Source organism: Scyliorhinus torazame, chromosome 7 (assembly GCF_047496885.1).
Source record: "Scyliorhinus torazame isolate Kashiwa2021f chromosome 7, sScyTor2.1, whole genome shotgun sequence".
Lineage (NCBI taxonomy): Eukaryota > Metazoa > Chordata > Chondrichthyes > Carcharhiniformes > Scyliorhinidae > Scyliorhinus > Scyliorhinus torazame.
In genome coordinates this window covers 206011705-206026396 of record NC_092713.1, presented here as the reverse complement: position 1 = coordinate 206026396, position 14692 = coordinate 206011705, and the positions used below count along the sequence as shown (strand labels likewise).

General features: G+C 51.2%; 1 protein-coding gene across 3 annotated transcripts in view; it reads left to right on the top strand.

The window, feature by feature from the left end:
• Window positions 1–14692, top strand: part of LOC140426803 (receptor expression-enhancing protein 2-like) — a 276647-nt gene that overhangs the window by 208849 nt on the left and 53106 nt on the right. For all 3 annotated transcript variants that reach the window (XM_072512001.1, XM_072512000.1, XM_072512002.1), the window contains 2 exons: window positions 4632–4708; window positions 6148–6268. In XM_072512001.1, the coding sequence (XP_072368102.1) occupies window positions 4632–4708; window positions 6148–6268 (198 nt within the window). The remainder of the gene's footprint in view (window positions 1–4631; window positions 4709–6147; window positions 6269–14692) is intronic.

Below are 14692 nucleotides of genomic sequence, written 5' to 3'. Positions count from 1 at the left end.
CATATTTTTCTGTCAGTGCTCCCAGACTCGCGAACGTCCCGTCTAAGAACAAGTCCTTCAATTTCACAATTCCTGCTCGCTGCCAAGATTTAAATCCCCCATCTATCCTTCCCGGGACGAACCTATGGTTGTTCCTTATCGGGGACCACACTGAGGCACCCGTCACTCCCTTATGTCGTCTCCACTGCCCCAAAATTTTTAGTGTTGCCACCACCACTGGACTTGTGGTGTACTTTTTCGGGGAGAACGGTAAAGGCGCTGTCGCTAATGCTTGCAGGCAGGTTCCCCTACAGGACGCCATCTCTAGTCTTTTCCACGCCGCTCCCTCCCCTTCCCCCATCCACTTGCATACCATTGATATATTGGCGACCCAATAATAGTCACTTAAGCTCGGCAGTGCCAGTCCCCCCCCCTATCCCTGCTACGCTGCAAAAAAACCCTCTTCACTCTTGGGGTCTTCCCAGCCCACACAAAACTCATAATGATGCTCTTATCCACTTTTTTGAAAAAAGCCTTGGTAATCATCACAGGGAGGCACTGGAACACAAAAAGAAATCGCGGAAGGACCACCATTTTGACCGCCTGCACCCTGCCCGCCAGTGACAGGGGCACCATGTCCCATCTCCTAAAATCCTCTTCCATCTGCTCCACCAATCTTCCTAAATTAAGCTGATGCAAGGTTCCCCAGTTCCTGGCTATCTGGATCCCGAGGTACCGAAAATCCCTTGTTACTCTCCTCAGCGGCAAATCATCTATTCCCCTGCTCTGTTCACCAGGGTGCGTCACAAACAGCTCACTCTTCCCCATATTCAGTTTATATCCCGAAAATTCCCCAAACTCCCTGAGTGTCTGCATTATCTCAGGCATCCCCTCCACTGGGTCCGCGACATACAACAACAAATCATCCGCGTATAATGACACCCGGTGCTCTTCTCCTCCCCTAAGTACTCCCCTCCACTTCCTAGAGCCCCTCAGCGCTATGGCCAGTGGCTCAATTGCCAATGCAAACAGTATCGGGGACAGGGGATACCCCTGTCTTGTCCTTCTATATAGACGGAAGTAGTCAGATCTCTGCCTGTTTGTGATCACACTTGCCACCGGGACCCTATATAAAAGCTGAACCCACCCAATAAACCCCTCTCCAAATCCAGATCTCCTCAACACTTCCCACAGGTAATCCCACTCCACTCTATCAAATGCTTTCTCAGCATCCATAGCCACCACTATCTCCGCCTCTCCCTCCGGCGGGGACATCATCATCACACCTAGCAGCCTCCGTATATTAGTGTTCAACTGTTTCCCCTTAACAAACCCAGTTTGATCCTCGTGAACCACCCCTGGAACATAATCCTCGATCCTCGTCGCCATCACCTTGGCCAAGAGCTTGGCAACTACATTCAGAAGGGAGATAGGCCTGTAAGACCCGCACTGCAGCGGGTCTTTGTCCCTCTTCAGGAGCAACGATATCTTCGCCTCCAACATCGTCGGGGGCAACGTCCCCCCTTCCCTGGCCTCGTTAAAGGTTCTCGTCAGAAGCGGGGCTAGTAGGTCCATGTATTTCCTATAAAATTCCACCGGGAACCCATCTGGTCCCGGGGCCTTCCCTGCCTGCATGCTCCCAATCCCTTTTACCACCTCCTCCACCTCAATCTGTGCTCCCAATCCTGTCCTCTCCTGCTCCTCCACCTTCGGGAATTCCAGCTGATCCAGGAAGTGCATCATTCCCTCCTTCCCTTCCGGGGGTTGAGCCTTATACAGCTTCTCATAAAATGCCTTAAACACCCCGTTCACCCTCTCTGCTCCCCGTTCCATCTCACCCTCCTCATCCCTCACCCCACCTATCTCCCTCGCCGCCCCTCTCTTCCTCAATTGTTGGGCCAGTAACCGGCTCGCCTTCTCTCCGTACTCATACTGTACTCCCTGTGCCTTCCTCCATTGTGTCTCTGCCCTGCCCGTGGTCAGCAAGTCAAATTCCGTATGCAACCTTCATCTTTCCCTGTACAGTCCCTCATCCGGAGCCTCTGCATATTGCCTATCCACCCTCAAAATTTCTCTCAACAATCGCTCCCTCTCTTTACTCTCTTGTTTCCCCTCATGGGCCTTTTGGGAAATCAGTTCCCCTCTGACCACCGCCTTCAGTGCCTCCCAGACCACTCCCACCTGAACCTCTCCGTCATCGTTAATCTCCAGGTACCTTTCGATACATCCCCTCACCCTTACACACACACCCTCATCCACCAACAGTCCCATATCTAATCTCCAGAGTGGGTGCCGTTCCTTTTCCTCTCCTACTACCAGGTCTACCCAATGTGGGGCATGGTCCGAGATGGCTATGGCCGAATACTCCGTCCCTGTCACCTTCGGGATCAGTGCCCTTCCCAGGACAAAGAAGTCTATCCGAGAATACACCTTGTGGACATGGGAGAAGAAGGAAAACTCCCTACTCCTGGGCCTAGTGAATCTCCAGGGGTCTACTCCTCCCATCTGCTCCATGAAGTCCTTAAGCACCTTGGCCACTGCCGGCCTCCTCCCGGTCCTAGACCTGGACCGGTCCAGCCCTGGATCCTGTACCGTGTTGAAATCTCCCCCCATTACCAACTTTCCTGCCTCCAGGTCCGGGATACGCCCCAGCATACGCTTCATGAAGTTTGCATCATACTAGTTCGGGGCATATACGTTCACCAGAACCACCGCTTCCCCTTGTAATCTGCCACTCACCATCACGTATCTACCCCCACTGTCCGCTACTATGGTCCTCGCCTCAAACACTACCCGTTTCCCCACTAATATAGCCACCCCTCTATTTTTTGCATTCAAGCCCGAATGAAATACCTGTCCCACCCATCCTTTACGTAATCTGACCTGATCCGCCAGTTTCAGATGCGTCTCCTGTAGCATGACCACATCTGCCTTTAATTTCTTTAGGTGCACGAGTACCCTTGCCCTCTTAATCGGCCCATTCAGCCCTCTCACATTCCACGTGATCAACCGGGTCGGGGGGCTCTTTACCCCCCCCCCATGTCGACTGGCCATCCCCATTTTTAGACCAGCACCTCACCCGGTTCCCACGCTCCCGTTTGTCCCCTCGACGGTGTCCTCCCGTCCCGACCACCCCGCCCCATAACAGCTCCCCCTTTCCCTTAGCAGCAGCAACCCAGTTAACCCCCCCCCCCCCGCTAGATCCCTTTCTAGCGTAATTGCTCCCCCCATGTTACTCCCAGAAGTCAGCAAACTCTGGCTGACCTCGGCTTCCCCCGTTTATCCTTGGCCCCCCATTGTGTAAGGCCCCCTCCTTCCTGCACTCCCTTTCCCGCCGCAATTACCATAGCGCGGGAACAAAGCCCGCGTTTCCCACTCGGCCCCGCCCCTAATGGCGCAGGTCCCTCTCTCCTTCCCCCTCTCCTTCCCCACCGGCGCCCACAGTTCACCATACCCCCCCCCCCCCCCAACGAGGGGAATAGAGAAAATGTCCCCCCCCTTCCCCTTCCCCTTCCCCGTCCCATACAATCCCCCCACTACTTTATTACAGAAACTCTTTCTCTCTCCAGTCTAGTCCAACTTCTCCTCTACAATAAATGTCCACGCCTCTTCTGCCGTCTCGAAGTAGTGATGTTTCCCTTGGTGTGTAACCCACTGTCTCGCTGGCTGCAGCATTCCAAATGTAACTTTCTTTCTATGTAGCACCGCCTTGGCCCGATTGAAACTCGCCCTCCTTCTCGCCACCTCCGCACTCCAATCCTGGTACACGTGGATCACCGCATCCTCCCACCTGCAGCTCCGTGTCTTTTTCGCCCATCTCAGGACCATCTCCCTGTCCTTATAGCGGTGAAACTTCACCACTATGGCTCGAGGTATTTCTCCTGCCTTTGGTCTTCGTGCAAGGACTCGATATGCTCCCTCCACTTCCAAGGGGCCTGTCGGGGCCTCCAGTCCCATTAACGAGTGAAGCAATGTGCTCACATATGCCCCGACGTCCGCCCCCTCTGCACCTTCGGGAAGACCCAAAACTCTTAAGTTCTTCCTCCTCGAGTTATTCTCCAGGGCTTCCAGCCTCTCTACACACCTTTTATGCAGTGCCTCGTGCGTCTCTGTCTTCACCACCAGGCCCTGTATTTCATCCTCATTCTCAGCAGCCTTTGCCTTCACATCACGAAGCTCCAACTCCTGGGTCTTCTGTGCCTCCTTTAGCCCTTCAATTGCCTGTAGCATCGGGGCCAACACCTCCTTCTTCAGCTCCTCCACACAGCACCGCAGGAACTCTTGCTGTTCCGGGCCCCACACCGAACGGCCTCCTTCCGCCGCCATCTTGCTTCGTGCTTCCCTTCCTTGCCGCTGCTCCTGAGGATCCTCTGCAATCCAGCCACTACTCTCTTCTTTCTCCATATATATCCGGGTGATTCCCTTCTATTTCACCGCACAATGGTTTTAGCCGTCAAAAATTGCCGTTGGGGCTCCTAATAAGAGCCCAAAAGTCCGTTCCAACGGGAGGTGCCGAAACGTGCGACTCAGCTGGTCATCGCCGCACCCGGAAGTCCCTGAATTTCCTTATTGATTCAGCAGATTAGAATTAATACAGAATTAATCCTGGATGGACTATCTGTCACTGATTGATACTGTTTTCGCTCTTTCAGGTCAAGTGGATGATGTACTGGATTGTATTTGCATTTTTTACTACAGCAGAGACCCTTACAGACATAATACTGTCATGGTAAGTAGGGTATATGTATTGCAGCACTAGTGGTTTTGGAACTTATAGACAAAAGATATTATTCTGGCAAATAATCAGATCTCAGAAGGGACAAAACTATGTCTACAATTTTCTCTCTTTCTGATCTTCGGTTAACCTGTGCCTGAATCACTCCCACCAGCCCTGCCAGCTAAGAGGCTGCACAGGTAACAGGGGCGAAATTCTCCGGAAACGGCGCGATGTCCGCCGACTGGCGCCCAAAACGGCGCAAATCAGACGGGCATCGCCCCGCCCCAAAGGTGCGGAATGCTCCGCATCCTTGGGGGCCGAGCCCCAACCTTGAGGGGCCAGGCCCGCGCCGGATGAATTTCCGCCCCGCCAGCTGGCGGGAAAGGCCTTTGGTGCCCCGCCAGCTGGGGCGGAAATGACATCTCCGGGCGGCGCATGCGCGGGAGCGTCAGCGGCCGCTGACAGCATTCCCGCGCATGCGCAGCGGAGGGAGTCTCTTCCGCCTCCGCCATGGTGGAGACCGTGGCGGAGGCGGAAGGGAAAGAGTGCCCCCACAGCACAGGCCCGCCCGCGGATCGGTGGGCCCCGATCGTGGGCAAGGCCACCGTGGGGGCACCCCCCGGAGCCAGATCGCCCCGCGCCCCCCCCCAGGACCCCGGAGCCCGCCCGCGCCGCCTTGTCCCGCCGGTAAGGTAGGTGGTTTAATCTACGCCGGCGGGACAGGGATTTTAGCGGCGGGACTTGGAGAATCGAGCGGGGGGGCCCGGCGCGACGCGATTCCCGCCCCCGCCGAATATTCGGTGGTGGAGACTTCGGCAACCGGCGGGGCGGGATTCACGCCAGCCCCCGGCGATTCTCCGACCCGGCGGGGGGTCGGAGAATCTCGCCCAGGATGAGGGATAGGTTGATGTCTGGGTTGTTTTGTGTCCCAATTTAACTTATGCACCCAGAGTGTAGACCTATATTTTCCCACAAGTTTCTACAACTGATTCTAGAATTTTTGTTCCTGCGTCCTGCCCAGAAGACCATTCTGAGTATGGGCCACCCGTTGTTGTACTGAAGAAACATTCTCCCTGCCATCTGCTCTAAGGTCACTTTTCACCAGTGTCCTCGTGTTCGAACATACTGACTCACTGTGAAATAGTCTCCTGGATTAAGTTCATTAATCTTAGGAAACAAACTGAGATGGGTGTGTGATACAGATGCTGCTAGCTTTAGATGTAAAAATGAGAACGCAGTGTAGATGAAATTGTAATTGAAAAATACATCATTGTGAAAGTGTTTTGCTTATTGACATGTGGTGCCTGTCCGTCTCGTGCATTCCTTGCAAGCTTACCAATTAGGAATTGAAGATGGAGTGAGTTGCCGGAGGGTTCTGGGCATATAAGCTAGTAAGTCTCTTTAATCTTTGAATCTCTCTGCTTAATCATCTTCCTCTTGTGCTCCCAAAGGTTTCCATTTTACTTTGAGTTGAAGATAGCTTTTGTCATCTGGCTGCTGTCCCCATACACAAAAGGCTCCAGCGTCCTGTACAGGAAGTTTGTCCACCCAACCTTGTCCAGCAGAGAGAAGGTATCGCTGATACAGCTCGACTGTATCCTTTATTATTGCTAAACCTGAAGTGGAGAACTAAGGATGCAGCATTCCATGAACATTTTTTTGGAATAACTTATTAGTAACTGATATCATTCATTTGTAATTTAAAATCTTATTGTTTTATTATCACCGAACATTATTATAATTGTTATTATTGTCACAAGTAGGCTTACATTAACACTGCAATGAAGTCACTGTGAAAATCCCTATGGCACCTGTTCGGGTACATTGACATCCAATCATTCGCAATACATTTATCATATGAGGATGTAATGCATGAACTTGTTATTCACCTTCAGCTTTTACTGGGTAGTGAGACCAATTGTCTTTGCTGAAAAGGATTTAGAGTCATAGCGTCATACAGCACAGGAAAGGGCCTAGGGCCCATCGAGTCTGCACTGGTCAAAAACAACCACCTCACTATTCTAATCCCATTTCCGAGCACCTGGCCCACAGCCTTGTATGCCTTGGCATCGTATTTAACTTCTTAAATGTTATGAGGGTCTCTGCCTCCACCACCCTTTCAGGCAGCGAGTTCCAAACTCCCATCACCCTCTGAGTAAAAAGGTTTTTCCTCACATCCCCTCTAAACCTCCTGCCCCCTGGTCATTGATCCCCCCACCAAGGGGAAAAATTTCTTTCTGTCTACTCTATCTATGCCCATCATAATTTTGTACATTTCAATCATGTCCCCCCGCAGTCTCCTCTGCTCCAAGGAAAATAATCCAACTCTATCCAATCTCTCTTCATAATTAAAACTCTCCAGTCCAGGCAACATCCTGGTAAATCTCCTCAAGTGTTGTCACATCCCTCCAATAATGTGGGTTCCAGAACTGGAGACAATATTCTAGCTGTGGCCTAACCAATGTTTTATAGAGTTCCAGCAGAACATCCCTGCTCTTAAAGTCTATCCTCGGCTAATAAAGGCAAGTATATGCCTTCTTAACCATTGTATCCACCTGCTCTGCTACCTTAAGGGACCGGTGTACATGCACACCAAGGTCCCTCTGATCCTTGCTGCTTCCCAGGGTCCTACCATTTATCATTACTACCTTGCCTTGTTTGTCCAGCCCAAGTGCATCACCTCACACTTATCCGGTTTGAATTCCATTTGCCACTGATCAGCCCATCTGATCAGCCCATCTATAATCTCCTGTAATCTAAGGCTGTCCTCCTCATTAACTACCACCGCACCAATTTTCATATCGTCCGTGAATTTACTGATCAATCCTCCTACAGTCCAAATCATTTATATAAACCACAAACAGCACACCGCCCCAACTCTGAACACAGGCTTCCAGTCCAAAAACTCCCCTCGACCATCATCTTTTGCTTCCTGCCACTCAACCAATCTGGATCCAATTTGCCAAAAGTTCTTGGATCCCATGGGACCTTCACTATCAGTCTCCCAAAGAACAAAACAAAGAACAAAGAAATGTACAGCACAGGAACAGGCCCTTCGGCCCTCCAAGCCCGTGCCGACCATACTGCCCGACTAAACTACAATCTTCTACACTTCCTGGGTCCGTATCCTTCTATTCCCATCCTATTCATATATTTGTCAAGATGCCCCTTAAATGTCCCTATCGTCCCTGCTTCCACTACCTCCTCCGGTAGCGAGTTCCAGGTACCCACTACCCTCTGCGTAAAAAACTTGCCTCGTACATCTACTCTAAACCTTGCCCCTCTCACCTTAAACCTATGCCCCCTAGTAATTGACCCCTCTACCCTGGGGAAAAGCCTCTGACTATCCACTCTGTCTATGCCCCTCATAATTTTGTATACCTCTATCAGGTCGCCCCTCAACCTCCTTCGTTCCAGTGAGAACAAACCGAGTTTATTCAACCGCTCCTCATAGCTTATGCCCTCCATACCAGGCAACATTCTGGTAAATCTCTTCTGCACCCTCTCTAAAGCCTCCACATCCTTCTTGTAGTGTGGCGACCAGAATTGAACACTATACTCCAAGTGTGGCCTAACTAAGGTTCTATACAGCTGCAACATGACTTGCCAATTCTTATACTCAATGCCCCGGCCAATGAAGGCCAGCATGCCGTATGCCTTCTTGACTACCTTCTCCACCTGTGTTGCCCCTTTCAATGACCTGTGGACCTGTACTCCTAGATCTCTTTGACTTTCAATACTCTTGAGGGTTCTACCATTCACTGTATATTCCCTACCTGCATTAGACCTTCCAAAATGCATTACCTCACATTTGTCCGGATTAAACTCCATCTGCCATCTCTCCGCCCAAGTCTCCAGACAATCTAAATCCTGCTGTATCCTCAGACAGTCCTCATCGCTATCCGCAATTCCACCAACCTTTGTGTCGTCTGCAAACTTACTAATCAGACCAGTTACATTTTCCTCCAAATCATTTATATATACTACAAAGAGCAAAGGTCCCAGCACTGATCCCTGTGGAACACCACTAGTCACAGCCCTCCAATTAGAAAAGCATCCCTCCATTGCTACCCTCTGCCTTCTATGGCCTAGCCAGTTCTGTATCCACCTTGCCAGTTCACCCCTGATCCCGTGTGACTTCACCTTTTGTACTAGTCTACCATGAGGGACCTTGTCAAAGGCCTTACTGAAGTCCATATAGACAACATCTACTGCCCTACCTGCATCAATCATCCTAGTGACCTCCTCGAAAAACTCTATCAAGTTAGTGAGACACGACCTCCCCTTCACAAAACCGTGCTGCCTCTCACTAATACGTCCATTTGCTTCCAAATGGGAGTAGATCCTGTCTCTAAGAATTCTCTCCAGAAATTTCCCTACCACTGACGTAAGGCTCACCGGCCTGTAGTTCCCGGGATTATCCTTGCTACCCTTCTTAAACAGAGGAACAACATTGGCTATTCTCCAGTCCTCCGGGACATCCCCTGAAGTCCCATGTGGGACCTCCGGGACATCCCCTGAAGTCCCATGTGGGACCTTATCAAAAGCCTTGCTGAAGTCCAAGTAGACCATGTCAAATGCATTTCCTTCGTCTACACACCTGGCCACCACTTCGAAAAATTCAATCAGGTTTGTCAGACATGACCTCTCCTTAACAAAGCCATGGTGACTGTTCTTGATTAATCCCTGCCTCTTCAAATACAAATTAACTCTATCCCTCAGAATTGCTTCCAATAGTTTCCCCACCACTGAGGTTAGACTGACTGGCCTGTAATTTCCTGGATTATCCCTTCCTCCCTTCTTGAATAGTAGTACCACATTGGCTATCCTCCAGTCCTCTGGTACCTCTCCTGTGGCCAGAGGGAATTTGAAAATTATTGCCAGCGCCCTTGCTATTTCCTCCCTTGCGTCAACCAACAGCCTGGGATACATTTCATCTGGCCCTGGGGATTTGTCTATTTTTAAGCCTGCCAGACCACTCAGACCCTCCTCTGACTATGTTAATCTTTTTAATTTTATTACAGTCCTTCTCCATGATTCTATATCTACACTATCCCTCTCACAGTGAACACTGACACAAAGCATTCACATAGAACCCTACCTACATCCTCCCGCTCCACACACAGATTACCACTGTGGTCCATAATGGGTCCTACTCTTTTCCTAGTTATCCTTTTACCTTTCATGTACTTGTAAAACAACGTAGGATTTTCCTGTAGTTTACCTGCCAGTATCTTTTCATGTCCCTTTTTTCCCTCCTAATTTCCTTTTTAAGTTCCCTCTTGCACATTTTATACGCCTCTGGGGCTTCTGCTGTCTTGAGGCGTTGATATCTGCCATAAGCCTCCTTTTTCTCTTTATCCAATGCTGTATATCCCTCAATACCCAGGGGTCACTGGAGTTGTTGGTCCCACCCTTTTTCTTGATTGGAACATGTTGGTCCTGTACTCTCCCTACTTCCTTCCTGAATGAGTCCCACTGTTCTGTCACAGATTTACCTAAAAGTGTCAGCTCCCAGTCCACTCTGTCCAAATCACACCTGATCTTCTTAAAAATTAACCTTCCCCCAGTTTAGAATTTTGATCTCAGGCCCACCCTTGTTCTTTTCCATAACAATCTTGAATCTAACAGAGTTATGATCACAGTCTGCGATGGTTGATATTTCTTTTTTTTTTAAATATATTTTATTGAAAATTTTTTCCAAACAACAATTTTTTCCCTTTTACAAAGCAAACGTAACAGTAAAGACATTTTAACAATACACAAATAACTAAACCCCATAATCGTTTGACATAAACTAAACTAAACCCCTCCCCTCTCCCCCCCTGGGTTGCTGCTGCTGGTCATCTGTCTTCCCTCTAACGTTCCCCTAGGTAGTCGAGAAATGGCTGCCACCGCCTGGTGAACCCTTGAGCCGATCCTCTCAGGGCAAACTTTATCTGCTCCAGTTTAATGAACCCCGCCATATCGTTTACCCAGGCCTCCAGTCCGGGGGGTTTCGCCTCCTTCCACATGAGTAGGATCCTACGCCGGGCTACTAGGGACGCAAAGGCCACAACGTCGGCCTCTTTCGCCTCCTGCACTCCCGGCTCATCCGCAACTCCAAATAGAGCTAGCCCCCAGCCTGGTTTGACCCGGGCCTTCACCACCTTCGAAATCACTCCCGTCACTCCCTTCCAATACCCCTCCAGTGCCGGGCACGCCCAAAACATATGTGCGTGGTTTGCCGGGCTTCCGCCGCACCTCCCACATGTGTCCTCCACTCCAAAGAACCTGCTCAATCTTGCTCCCGTTATGTGTGCTCTATGTAGCACCTTGAATTGAATCAGGCTAAGCCTGGCGCATGAGGAAGAGGAGTTTACCCTGCTTAGGGCATCAGCCCACATACCTTCCTCAATCTCCTCCCCTAGCTCCTCTTCCCACTTTCCTTTTAGTTCGCCCACCGACTCCTCCCCCTCTTCCCTCATCTCTCGGTATATCTCTGACACCTTGCCCTCTCCGACCCACACCCCTGAAAGCACTCTGTCCTGAGTCCCCTGTGTCGGGAGCAGCGGAAATTCCCTCACCTGTTGTCTAGTAAACGCCCTCACCTGCATATATCTCAGGAAGTTTCCCCGGGGCAGCTTATACTTTTCCTCCAATGCTCCCAAGCTCGCAAAAGTCCCATCTATAAATAAATCTCCCACCCTCCTAATTCCCAACTGAGATCCAGCTCTGAAATCCTCCATCCATTCTTCCTGGGGCGAACTTATGGTTGTTCCTGATTGGGGACCCCACCAGGGCTCCCCGCACCCCTCTCTGTCGCCTCCACTGTCCCCAGATATTCAATGTTGCCGCCACCACCGGGTTCGTGGTAAACCTTTTTGGTGAAAACGGTAGCGGCGCCGTCACCAACGCCTCTAAACTCGTCCCTTTGCAGGACTTTCCAGTCTTTTCCACGCCGCTCCCTCACCCTCCATCATCCATTTACGTATCATTGCCACATTGGCGGCCCAATAGTAATCGCCCAAGTTCGGTAATGCCAATCCTCCTCTGTCCCTGCTACGCTGATGGAACCCCCTCCTTACTCTCGGAACTTTCCCTGCCCACACGAAGCTCGTGATGCTCCTGTCTATTTTATTAAAAAAGGTCTTAGTGATTAGTAGAGGGAGACATTGAAATACAAATAAGAACCTCGGGAGGACCATCATCTTAATTGCCTGCACCCTGCCCGCCAGTGACAGAGGCTGCATGTCCCACCTCTTGAAGTCCTCCTCCATTTGTTCTACCAGCCGTGTCAGATTAAGTCTGTGCAAGGTTCCCCAGCTCCTAGCGATCTGAATCCCCAGGTATCGGAAGTTTCTTTCCACTTTCCTTGGAGGCAGGCCTTCTATCTCTCTACTCTGGTCCCCTGGATGTATCACAAATAATTCACTCTTCCCCATGTTTAGCCTATACCCCGAGAAATCCCCGAACTCCCTCAACATTCGCATAACCTCTATCATCCCCCCCGCTGGGTCCGACACGTATAACAATAGGTCATCTGCGTATAGCGAGACTCGGTGTTCCTCTCCCCCTCTAATCACCCCTCTCCATTTCCTGGAGTCTCTCAACGCCATGGCCAGAGGTTCAATTGCCAACGCGAACAACAATGGAGACAGCGGGCATCCCTGTCTTGTTCCCCTATATAGTCGGAAATACTCCGATCTTTGTCGACCCGTACTTGCCGCTGGGGCCCCATAAAGAAGTTTGACCCAGCTAATAAACCCGTTCCTGAACCCAAACCTCCTTAACACTTCCCATAAATACTCCCACTCCACCCTATCAAATGCCTTCTCTGCATCCATTGCCGCCACTATCTCTGCCTCCCCCTCCACTGGGGACATCATTATCACCCCTAATAGCCGTCGCACGTTCACATTCAGTTGTCTCCCTTTTACAAACCCTGTCTGGTCTTCGTGCACCACCCCCGGGACACAGTCCTCTATCCTCGATGCCAGTACCTTTGCCAGCAATTTGGCGTCCACGTTCAATAAAGAAATACGTCTATAGGACCCGCACTGCAACGGATCTTTATCCCTCTTCAAAATTAGCGATATCGTCGCCTCCGACATTGTCGGGGGTAAATTCCCTCGTTCCCTGGCCTCATTGAACGTCCTCACCATTAACGGGGCCAACAAGTCCACATATTTTCTGTTAAATTCCACCGGGAACCCGTCTGGTCCCGGAGCCTTCCCTGCTTGAATGCTCCCCAGTCCCTTAATAACCTCGTCCGCCCCAATCGGTGCCCCCAGGCCTACCACCTCCTGCTCCTCCACCCTCGGGAACCTCAATTGATCCAGGAACTGCCGCATCCCCTCCTCTCCCTCTGGGGGTTGAGACCTATACAGTCCCTCATAAAAGGTCTTGAACACCTCATTTATCTTTCCTGCTCTTCGCACCGTGTCTCCCTTTTCGTCTCTAATTCCTCCTATCTCCCTCGCTGCTGTCCTCTTTCGCAATTGATGAGCCAGCAGACGACTAGCCTTTTCCCCATACTCATACCTCCTCCCCTGTGCCTTCCTCCACAGTACCTCCTCCTTTCTGGTGGTCAGAAGGTCAAACTCCGTCTGGAGTCGTCTCCTCTCCCTGTACAGTCCCTCCTCCGGGGTCTCTGCAAATTCCCTATCCACCCTTAAAATCTCCCCCAGTAATCTTTCCCTTTCCTTGGCCTCTGTTTTCCTTTTGTGGGCCCCAATGGAGATCAGCTCTCCTCTGACCACCGCTTTTAGTGCTTCCCATACCACTCCCACAGGGACCTCGCCATCGTCATTGACCTCCAGGTATCTCTCGATACACCCCCGCACTCTTGCACGCACTCCCTCATCCGCCATCAATCCCACATGTAATCGCCAGAGTGCTCTCTGCTCCCTTTCCTTTCCTAATTCCAGGTCCACCCAATGTGGGGCATGGTCCGAAACCGCTATGGCTGAGTACTCAGCTTCTTCCACCCTAGAGATCAACGACCTTCCCAAAACAAAAAGATCTATCCGGGAGTACACTTTATGGACATGGGAGAAGAAGGAGAACTCCCTAGCCCTAGGTCTAAGAAATCGCCATGGATCCACTCCCCCCATTTGGTCCATAAACCCCTTAAGCACCTTGGCCGCTGCCGGCCTTCTTCCGGTCTTTGAGCTGGATCTATCTAGCCCCGGGTCCAGCACAGTATTAAAGTCCCCTCCTAAAATCAAGTTTCCTACCTCCAGGTCCGGTATACGCCCCAGCATCCGTCTCATAAATCCCGCATCGTCCCAGTTCGGGGCATATTCATTAACCAACACGACCTCCATTCCCTCCAGCCTGCGACTCACCATTACATATCTACCTCCGCTATCTGCTACGATGTTCTTTGCTTCGAATGCTACCCGTTTCCCCACCAATATGGCCACCCCTCTGTTCTTTGCGTCTAGTCCTGAGTGGAACATCTGTCCCACCCATCCTTTCCTTAACCTAACTTGGTCCGCCATCTTTAGGTGCGTCTCTTGGAGCATAACCACGTCTGCCCTTAGTCCTTTCAAATGGGCGAGCACTTGGGCCCTTTTTATCGGTCCATTCAGGCCTCTCACGTTCCACGTGATCAGCCTCACTAGGGGGCTACCTGCCCTCCTCCCGTGTCGACTAGCCATTACCTTCTCTAGGCCAGTCCCATATCCCGCCTCCGCGCTCCCACTCGCTCCCCCAGCGTCGCATACCATCCCCGTCCACCCACTCTTTAGCCATTTCCTTTTGGATTTCCGCAGCAGCAACCCAGTTGTCCCCCCCCCCCCCCGCCCCCCCCCCCCCCCCCCCCCGCTAGATCTCTTTCTAGCGTGATTGCTCCCCCCATATTACTTCCGTAAGTCAGCTGACTTCAACTGACCCCGGCTACTCCTGCTCACTCCTCGACCCCCCCGTGTGGGGAACTCCCATCCGCCTTCCGCCTGTCTTCCCGCCTTATTCTTTCTGGCGCGGGAACATCCCTTTACCTGACCCGCCTCT